At 40.4% G+C, this 11,409-nt stretch overlaps 1 protein-coding gene across 2 annotated transcripts in view; it reads right to left on the bottom strand.

The window, feature by feature from the left end:
* Positions 1-1,188: 1,188 nt before the first annotated feature.
* GRPEL1 (GrpE like 1, mitochondrial) overlaps positions 1,189-11,409 on the bottom strand; it is a 146,331-nt gene continuing 136,110 nt past the window's right edge. For both annotated transcript variants that reach the window (XM_044062810.1, XM_044062811.1), the window contains one exon: positions 1,189-2,957. In XM_044062810.1, coding sequence (XP_043918745.1) covers positions 2,608-2,957 — 350 coding nt within the window. In that variant the 3' untranslated portion in view covers positions 1,189-2,607. The remainder of the gene's footprint in view (positions 2,958-11,409) is intronic.

The following is an 11,409-nucleotide window of genomic DNA, read 5'->3' as shown; positions in this document are numbered from 1 at the left end:
CAAGTTCATCTACAAGACTCAGTTTTTTAATATTTTATCATTTGGACTCAGTTTTTACCACAGTGTGGCTTTTTGTGGAAGAGTCTGCATCTTTGGTAATTTCATTTGTATGCTGTTACTGCCCTTGTGGGTGTTTCATTTCATTATACTTTCCAATATGCAGTTCCATCTATATAACTGTCACCACTTATTAAAAAAAAAAAAAAAAAAGAAAAATTGCAGTCAAGTACTCATACAAGGGAATGCTGGTAGTTTTGTCTCATGGATTTAAACTGCTGGGTGGTTACTTGGTTCTGTTGGGGGAAAAAAGCTTTTTTTTAAACTTGAGTATCTGTATATGTTTTTTCATGCATACACCTACAAAATTTGTAATAACCATTTGCTATATAGTGTTACACATTTACTCCAGTAAATATTGTATTATAATACAAAAGTTTTACACCCTTGCAAAATTTACCTCAACATCTTGTCTAAAATACTTTTAAGAAGAGACAGACGTGTAAAAACTATAATTACATGCTGTATCTACACGGCATTCTTTCATAAAGATCAGTCTGTCTTGGTTCAAATCCTGGATGTATGTAAATGTTTCGCTCCAATTTGCTGACCTTAACTGTATTACAACACAGGTGTTACTTTGCTTCTTAGTACCATTCTGCACACTGCTAGAATGAAATGTCTGGAATGTGCTTTATTTTGTGTGAAACATACTGAATTTGCAATTTTGAGGCTGCATTCACAAAAGTGAACACTCATAACTTTGAAAGTTGTCAATATTTGTGTTATGTTTTTTAGCTTACTCTTGTCACCCTACTTCATAAGCCATAGCAGGATTACATCCAGAAGGTACTACATTGGAAACCAAGTATTCTTTTTGATAAAGGTAATGGTTATAAAAACTGCAGATGAATTGAAAAAATGCTGCTCAGTAGAAGTTGCTGCCTCACAGTTCCAGGGTTCAATTCTGCCTGGTTTGCTTCTCTTTCTAAAAGCAAAATGCTTCAACTGGCCACTCAAAACAGTGTGCACGCATATACATTTGTGTGTCCCATATTTAACAATGACTGAAAAATGGTACAGACCATTTCACTTACCTATATAGAATGTAGACAAGCATCTAGACTACCTCCTACAAAACAATCTTTACCGACCCTAAGCAGCTTTGTAAGCTCTTAAAAGTCACTGCCATTCACAAATATGCTGCATTTTTATTAAGTGCTGTAAGCATCATTATCAGAATGAGAAAAGCTAAACAGATGCATACTAATGTCACGATTAGCTGTCATTATGCATGGATTCAGGTCTCATAGTTACAATTCAAGCAACTATATGAATGTGTCTGCTATGCACTAATTTTTGCTTTATAAAATATAATGCTCATTAACTTCTAAAAATAAACATGCATCTTAGCAGGTCATAAATTTGTACTGTCTGTGCTTTTTGAAAACAAAGCAGGTGGAAACAGCAGAAACTGTTGGCCTTAAAGCTGTTGGTGAAGGTAAGGTATTCCTGGCAAATAACGGTTGCCACTGCTTTAATAAGTACTCAAAAGTGAATTATATGAAAAGTCAGCAGGTAAAGTTCTGAAGCTGTCTTCAATTACATTACATTACAGTAATAGAGACATACAATCTGGAATCTAGTAATATGAGGCTGCCTCTGTTCTGTTAAAAATGTTCACCATTAGCCATTATAACTTTTCTGGGTGTTACAAACACCGTAGAAACCAAAAGCATGCATGGGTTTTCCTGCTAGTACTAACAATAATTCCTGAACATACTACATTGAAAGGGCATGGACAGTTTTCCCTCAAATAACAGCCACACTTGGTTTAATGCCTTCAAGTCTTGCTTTCTGAGGTCAATACTTAACTGTGCATTGAGTTTTATCATGAAGAATCCCACAACTAAATTACGATAAAATCAAAATGAAATATCTGGCTTTCATGTAGAACAGAAGGAATCAAGGAGAGGACAATATTTAACCCTCTGCATCCTACTGCATTACCATAGGAACAGGACCAAAAGTCAAACTGACTTGCCAGCAGATATATTCCAAGAAAAATATATTTACATCTGAAATTAGTAACACTGCTTAAAAAACAGCAGTTTTTTTATATAATACAATTTAAGTTTCCAGTCTGCTGACCATTCATAAAGGGTGGGTAGCAGTGTTGTCCCATTTCATCTGACGGCTTATATAGTAAGGTCTGGAATGTATGGTTACAGAAAGAACATATTCAAGAACAAAAACTCTGTACCTGAGCAGACACTACAAGTACAGAATGTATTCTTTCTCTGCTCACAGAGTTGTTACAAAACTATTGAGGAGTACTGCAATGGCTCTCTGTGTAAGATGAGTACTCAAGTTTTGTGATTTACCAGTTCTCAGAAAGTGAAGCATAATGCTCTACTGTTCAGGTACACTGCTCTCTTACTTAGGATATTCCAGATGTGATGTGCAGCCAACTACCAAGGCAATCCAGAGACAGATGCTAATCTGTAGTTTGCAGATAAAAGGTATTTGACAACATCTGATTCCTCTCCCTTTAGTTGGTCAGCAGCGAACAGCTTATGGAATATTCCAAACAAAATATAGAAGACTGAATTAAGATGCTTCTTTTGTTACACCCACCAAAGCAGGACGGAGGGTGCGTCCATGAAGCTTATACCCAATTTTGGTCACAAGAGCAACTGTTCCTGGTTCTTTCCCTTCCATGGGTGTGTGAAACAAAGCTTCATGTTCATACGGATCAAATTTTGCTCCTACTGGGTTTATCTTAACTAACCCATGTTTTCTGAACACTTTCTGCATTTGTGTTTCTGTCATAATGAGACCTTCATACAGGTTTTTTAGATGTGGATTCTGATCTTTTATTTCTTCTTTGGGTACACTCTCTGTTGCCTTTTCTAAAATGTCAGCCACCTCCAATAAGTCTTTGCAGAAGCTCTGGATACCTAAAACGCATACAGAAAAGTAACGGAATTAAATATTTTAAAGACAACACACAAACAACTGCAAACAATTTTAAGTAAAATAATGTACAGTTCAAGTCTCCTCCAACAAAACTCCATGTGTGAACAGGCAAAACAGCTAATTTAACTGCAACATAATAACTTAAAAAAAATTACCACATCATTCATTCATCTATACATGTGCTTTGCTGCCTGGGTGCTCACCTGGGCATTATCAGAATCCAACAGAAAAAAGTTCCAGATATATAAAACTACCCATCAGTCAATCTGACACCACTATAATTTGCAGGAAAGGTACAAGGAGATGAAGTTACAGAAGAATGGGAGTGGTACATAAAACAATGCTTATAGTTACTGAACACTGCAGAGTAAAAAGGGGGATATAAATGTAAAAAAGTGTACAGTAGTTTATCACCTGTCCACAGATCTAGTGAGGATAGGCCTGGGGAACTAAAGGGCTAATAATGTAAATGTCCACATTAATGGTGAATGTCGATATGTACACAAAGAGATATTTAATAGTACTGCTCATCAATCAAATTAATCAATTTTCCTTAACCAAAGAACCACGGATGATATTCCTTAAGCAGAAATGAAAGGATTAGGGACAAGTCAGTGAAACAAATATGTCACATCCATGTGTCTCTGATATAGGTTGAAGTAGGTTAGGTTCTCAACACACTTGGCATCGGCCAATACCCATGCCCATACTTTTGCAACATCAGTCAATGCGACTAAATCAGCAAACCCAATTTGTACACCACCAAATGGTTAGCCCTAACACAGCATTCAGTTTGTAGTTCATGTTCTGCTATCTAGAGGATACTTCATGCCGCAGTTTATACATGACTCTTCCCCCTGGTAGGCACCACCTAGAGTCTATGCTGCTACCTACAGCTCTGTTCAGTTTTGGGTGCACTGTTTTTGCATTCTTCTTGAATTCAACTAGAAAACTTGGGTTTATACCCAGTACTTTCCATCCTTGAGATGGAAACACCCAGAATGTGTAGGAATCCTCCCATGTACCAAAAACAGACACAGGGAGAATATGCAAACTCCACACCAGAAGTCAGCCCTAAACCCTGTTCCTTGTGTGTGTGTGAGGTGACAACTGTAGCCATTATAACTCAGTTTTCTCTGAAGGGCAGTTTCAATAAGCAAGTATAAACCCCTGATCAAAGCTCACATCCGTACCAGCTCAATCTGGTCACACAGCAGATGAACTAAAGTTGAGAAAATCAAACCCTGCACTACAGGAAGCAACACACAGCCTTACTTATCTGCATTAAGTTCCAAACACTGCTGTAATCAACACAGTGCATTCCACACCCAAGTGTCTGCAAAAAAAATATTTAAAGATAAAATATTAATACTAAACTTGTACACTTCATGTTGCCAGTTTTACACTCAATATTAAACCTATTACCAACAGCCAGCAAAACAAGGAAAAGTACAGTTTTGTACCTACCATAAATGTAGATGTTCGAAGATCCACATTGCTGCAGTCCTTACTTATGGGTAGTCCGCTGTCCTCGGTCGGCCCGAATACCAAAGTATTAGGCTGACGCCGGTCATGGCGCTCAGAACTGACATCAGAGCGTCAGGGTATAAAAGCACATGACCGACATCATATCCTCAGTCTTTTCTTGCCCCAGATGTCAGAAGGCCCTAAAAAGAAAGGCTACAGCCCAAAAACAGGATACCTCCCAAAAACATGCCCAACAACAACCATCACCCAAACCATAATACCATGCCAAACTACAGAGGGGAAGGAGGGAGGGTAAATTGGACTGCAGCAATGTGGATCTTCGAACATCTACATTTATGGTAGGTACAAAACTGTACTATGTTCTTCATCTCACATTGCTGCAGTCCTTACTTATGGGTAGAATCCCAAAGCAGAGGTAAAGGGAGGATGGCAAAATCATAAAGCATTAGGGGCTGCTAAAATGCCCTGTAATATAGCAGAGGCAAATCCAGCCCTAGACTTAGAATAAAGAGGAAGGTGGTAATGCTTGGAAAAAGTATGTACTGAACTCCAAGTGGCTGCTTCCAAAATATCTTTTGTAGCTACCCCCCTTAGAAAGGCAGTAGAAGTGGCAGTAGCTCTAGTGGAATGAGGTCCGATTCCAGCCGGAACCTCCTTACCATGATGGGAATAACAGAAAGAAATACAAAACCCAATCCATTTAGAAATAGTTTGTTTTGAAACAGGTTTCCCCTGAGAACCCAAAGCAAAAGAAACAAACAACTGCTGAGACTGCCTGAACCCCTTGGTTCTGCTCAAATAATAACGTAACTGTCTGTGAATGTCCAAAGTATGCAAAATCTTCTCCCCTTTATTTTGGGGTTTGCATAAAAAGTAGGCAAATGAATAGTTTGGTTCAAGGCCACACTAGAAACCACTTTAGGCATAAAGGAAGGATTAGTACGCAAAGATACGCTATCCTTATGAAAAATCAGGAAAGGTTCCACTGCCATAAGGGCCTGTAATTCAGAAACCCTTCTTGCAGAGGTAATGGCCAACAAAAAAGCAGTCTTCCATGATAAATACTTTAACTCGGCAGTAGCTGCAGGCTCAAAAGGTTGTAGAGTAAGTTTTTCCAACACAAAATTGAGATCCCAAGCAGGAGTAGGAGCTCTACGTGGGGGTCTTATGTTCTTTGCCCCTCTAAGAAATTGCTTAAACAAAGGATGGGAAAACAAAGGAGGGTCACAATCATAGTGAGCAGAAATGGCTGCAGCATGAACCTTTATCGAGGAGAAAGACAAACCCTTGTCCAATAACTCAGTAAGATATTGAAGAGACACACTTAAATCAGGCTTGGAAACATCAAATTTCTTCGCTCTGCTCCAAAGAAAAATCTCCTCCATTTATCTGCGTAAACTTTCCTTGTACTAGGCCTTCTGGCCTCCAAAATAACATTCAAAACTTGCTGTGGAAGCTGAGACCCTCCAGGGTCTAGAACAGAATATGCCAGGCTGTGAGATGCAGAGACTGAATCTTGACATTGAGGAAGTGATTGCCCTCCTGAGACAAAAGATGCGGAATCAAAGGCAGAGGCCATGGAGGCTCCCGTACTAAACTCCTCAGTAGTGAGTACCAGTGCTGTCGAGGCCAATCCGGCGCTATCAGAATTATGGATGGCTTGTCTATTCTGGCCTTCAGGAGTACCTTGGGAATGAGAGGCAGAGGTGGAAAGGCATAGACGTGAAGATTGCTCCAACTGAATGATAGAGCATCCACCTTCCAAGCTGTGGGATGAAACATTTTTGTGCAAAACCTTGGCAACTGGTAATTTAGTGGAGAAGCGAACAGATCTATGTCTGGAGTCCCCCATAACACTGTCAACTTTTGAAACACATGAGGATCCAGTTTCCACTCGTGAGGATCCACAATTTGTCTGCTCAACACATCTGCTAAGGAGTTCTGTGCTCCTGGTAGAAACCTTGCCTGAAGATTGAGTTGTAAACTGAGAGCAGTCTCCCACAAAATCATCGCTTGCCTGCAAAGAGGGTACGAATGGGTTCCCCCTTGCTTGTTGATGTACCACATGACAGTAGTGTTGTCTGTTTGAATCAACACCTGTCCTGGGTGAAGTAAATCTCTGAAAGCCATCAATGCAAATTGAACTGCTAACATCTCTTTCAAGTTGATATGCAAATGTTGAAGTCTGACAGGCCACGTGTCTTGCACCCATTTTCCATTGAGGTGTGCTCCCCAAGCCTTGTCCGAGGCATCTGTCGTTAAAATCTGACTCGCCTCTGGTCGGGTCACAGAGAGTCCCTTGTTTAGGTGACATTCCTGAGCCCACCACAAAAATTCCTTCTGAATGCAAGGTATTATTGGAATGACAGTGTCTAGATCTTGGCAGTGTTGTGTCCATACATTTTTGAGATACCATTGAAGCTTCCTCATATGCAGTTTGGCATTGGGAAGCACCAGAATACAAGATGCCATGAACCCCAAGGCTTGAAGGACTGTCCTTGCAGTCAACCTGGACTGTAGAGACATTTGATGGAAATAAAGAGAAAGGCTTCTTTGTTTGTCCGGGGTCAAAAAGGCCATCTGGGAAGCTGTATTCAGTCTCACACCCAGAAAGCACATGTCTTGAGAGGGTACTAGACTGGACTTTGTTTCGTTCACAGAATACCCTAGGCATCTTAACACTACCATCACATACTGTAGATGATGAAGAAGTTCGCCCTTGTGTTGTGCAATAATCAGGCAATCGTCCAAATAAGGATAAATCTGTATTCCTCTTAACCTGAAAAAGGCTATCACTGGAGCCAGAACCTTTGTGAACACTCTGGGTGCAGTAGATAAGCCAAAGGGCAATGCAGAGAACTGATAATGTAAATTTCCAGCCCGAAAACGCAGGTACCTCCTGCAACTGGGCCTGATAGGAACATGAAGATAAGCCTCTTTGAGATCCAGAGTTACCATCCAGTGATCTTTTCCCAACAGAGGTAAAAGCTGCTGTAACGTCAGCATTTTGAACTTTGGAATGTCCAGATAAGAGTTGAGGATAGATAAAGTGGTCTCCACGTGTTCCCTTTCTTTGGTACTAGAAACAGGCGAGAATAAAATCCTAGTCCCACTTCTGACAGAGGAACTGGCTGAATAGCTCCTATTTGAAGAAGTAAAGAAATCTGCTTGTGAGCCTCTATCCTTTGCAGAGGAGGAACGTCTGGCATGCCTTTGAAAGGAGGCAATGTATGGAAATAAAACTTGTAGCCTCGGTTTATAATGTCCAATACCCATTTGTCCTGGGTGACTAAAAGTCAGTTTTGCTTGAAGAGTGCTAACTTTCCTCCCAAAGGAGCTGCCAGGCAAGAAGAATCTGGCAGCTGAAAATGCAGGTCATTGGGCCTGTTTACGAAAGGACTGGCCCCTGCCCTCACCTGCAGATTGTGCAGGCGAACTCCAAGTTCTAGGCCTGAATGTACTGTGAGCTCTGCCCCTGCCACGTCTAGATCTACCCCTAGATTGAGAATCAGAAGAAGGGGAGGTCCACCCCTTAGTAGGCCAATTTCTACTAAACTTTGGAGGTTGCACCTGCAAAAAATCCTTAACAGTCTGCATAGACTTAGCCTTGTCTTCCATTTTCTTCAAAACCGACTCCATAGGGGGACCAAACAAAACTTCAGACTGTAAAGGGGCATCCAGAATTCTAGTTTTAACATGCTCGGACAAATTCTGATCCTTAAGCCAGGCGTGCCTGCGAAGAACTGAACCAGTGGCAGCCACCCTAGAAGAGGCCTGCACAGCATCAAAACCACACTGCAAAGAATGCTTACCCACCTGTTCAGAGGCATGTACTAAATCCTGCAATTCTTTACACTCTATGCCCTCTGCTAAAGCATCCACTTTAGGATTTTAGCTGAGAAAGGAGGAAATTCTGATACTTCAACATATGAAACTGGCAATTTAAAGCCCTCATTGCTAAAGTAGAAGAGGTATACACCTTCTTACCCCATCTATCCAAAGCTCTAGCTTCCTTATCTAGAGGAACCGGATTCTTTACAACAGAGGCTCTAACACCCTTAGGCCCCTGACTAATAGTTTCTGGGTCCGCCCTAGGACTCTTATACAGATATTTATGAGCCTCAGGCACCCTGTAATATCTGTCCGGTTTAACTGGCGCAGGAGGCAAAGAATCTGGATTAAGGGAAGCCTCCGAGAAAACATCTTGAACAACATCCAAAACAGGAGGTATAGCCAAGGGTCTATGCTGCGGTAAAAACAAGAATTCCCTAAGCCTCTTCCTTGAATCAGAGAAATCCTGTCCTTCCCACTTAAAATGCTCCCTCATGGAATGCAGAGTTTCTGAAAATGAAAAATTCTGGAGAAGCAGAAGGAGTGGAATCCTCTGCATCAGAATCCGAATAAGGAGGAAAATCTAGAATATCTTCAGCAGAAGACTGAGTCATCAGAGGCCTGATCCAAACTTTCCAACTCTGGCTCCACCCTGGGCCTCTTATCAGGAGGGGGCATAGAACCTCTAATTAAAGTGATCAAATCTTCTGCCATTTTAAGCATGTGCTTTTTAGGCACAGACCCAGAAGTACCTGGAGGGACACCAGAGGAAGGCAAAACAGACCTGCCCTTAGAAGAAGCCTTAGTAATAGAAGCAGAAGGCCTAACCACCTTAGGCATAGAAGGGAGAACAGTAACTTGAGAAGCCCCTTCAGCCTGACCTGACTCCTGGGAGGCCACATCCTGCAAAATCAAAGTTTCCCCCTGAGACTCAACAGAAACTTCAGCTGGATCCCCCTGCTCTACTGTAGCTTCTGCAGGACCGGCGTCCGAAACGGACGAATCAACCTGTCTAGGTTTCAAGGATTTGTCTTTGCGCTTTTTCGTGGAAGCGGGCGGAGGATCCGACGGCATATTATAATTACACCGCTTACCAAAGACTAACCTAGCACAATCTAACCTTCTTTTTATAGTGCGCTTATTAAACCTAGCACAAAACCGACACCCGACTACGTCGTGGTCCGGTCCCAAACAAGGAATGCAAAGAGAGTGATAATCACTATGCGGTATCTGTTTCCCACAAGAAATACAATTATTCACTTTTTCTGACATCCGGAATTAATTGAGGCAAGAAAAAACAAAAATATTCTAACGGGTACTTAGCCCAACTTGGTTTCGGTCTGAAACTCAGAATTCGAAAATTTCAGAACGCCGAACGGCACTCGCAACGCTGCTTCTGCATCGGACCATGTGGCAAAAAAGACTGAGGATATGACGTCGGTCATGCGCTTTTATACCCTGACGCTCTGATGTCAGTTCTGAGCGCCATGACCGACGTCAGCCTAATACTTTGGTATTCGGGCCGACCGAGGACAGCGGACTACCCATAAGTAAGGACTGCAGCAATGTGAGATGAAGAACATCAAGGATCATACCCATAGAACATAGCTCACATGACACCCTTTGTTTACTACAAATGATTCCTTTCAAATGTTTGCTCATGATCAAATGAATAAACAAATACATAATGACCCAGAAATGTATTTCAGCTCACTGCTGCAGTGACCACCCAGTGCAAACCACTGCATCCCCCACCCATGCCCTCCCAACTTCTTAGCTCAAGAATCAGAGGCAAAGATCCATAATTAAGAAAAGATTTTAAATATAGCTCTTTTATACTTAGAAAGCTGGCAGTACAATAGATTTTGCATTAACAAGCTTTTTCTGTAGAATATGAAGTCAAACTCATGTTCATTATTTTTAATGATTGTAATCCTCAACAATTTGTCAGATAAACATACATGTCGCAAGGAAAAGACCAAAAATTAGGCAAAAATCGAAGACAATTGAGAAATATGCCAAGCATGCTCACAGACACACCAGGGGATAAGTTGGAGTAGACAGTGTTCACTTACTTTTGTCTGTCTAGGATATGAGATGGGATGGTACAGGTACCATGATACAATCCCACAAAAGTATATACAGGACTTGCAAACTCTACACAAAATTCACCTTACTACCAAGCTGCATGTGACAGCACTGTAATGTGCTATAAGAAGAAAAGCACAGTTTACACACAATTCAGTGAATTGTTGCACTGCTTAAATATAGAACCAAAAGTGCAATAAGTATTCTGATATATATGCATCTTTTGTTTAGTGTGGAGATATCCATTCACTTATTTTATTTCAATAGACATGTTTTTTTCCCCTTTGTAAAATGTCATAAAAATATTACCTTATGATTTATGCAATTAAATACATCTATTATTGTCAGGAATATTGAGGTTAAGCAGATTCTGGTTTAATACAAAAAGGGCTAAATTGTAATGGGGGAATGCTTAAAGTTTTTAATAAATTTTGCTGGTTTCAGGATTCTTATTTTTGGATTCAAACAAGTAGCAGAAATGAAACACACCTGCACTTGTATCAATGCAATAACCGATAGGGTTTCATACTGGTAAACAAATGGTTATTGTAAAATCACACTGAGTCTTCCATGGAGCTGTATGCCTCAGACGAAAAATTTGTGAAGGGTCTGTAACCTTTTATACAGTGCCTGCATATAAATCCATTTTACCTTTTTATATCTAATTTAAATACTGAATAAGACAGTGATGGTGAACATTTTGGGTTTGGCTGGTCAAAAATTCGGAAAATTCCTAACTTGACTCTGCTGGTGTGTCACCCCCCCCCTCCAAAAAAAAAAAAAAACATAAATAAAATAAAACACACAAATAATTAAATAAATACACAAAACAGCATAGCTTTCAACACATACACATTTTCTGAAATAAATCTAATTATTGTCATTATTAAGTGTAAAAAGTCACCAGTTTTAGGAGGGATTAAGAACAGTTGAGAGGAATGCAAGAGCATATGCTTAGAAATACAGACTATTTGCCCTTTGCAGAAGTGTAACCATGAAGAGAAAAGAATGTCAGCACTGCCCATT

Source organism: Protopterus annectens, chromosome 2.part1 (genome assembly GCF_019279795.1).
Source record: "Protopterus annectens isolate FY-2018-M chromosome 2.part1, PAN1.0, whole genome shotgun sequence".
NCBI lineage: Eukaryota > Metazoa > Chordata > Ceratodontiformes > Protopteridae > Protopterus > Protopterus annectens.
The sequence above is the reverse complement of the archived record's forward strand: the minus strand, read 5'-3'. Positions and strand labels throughout refer to the sequence as shown.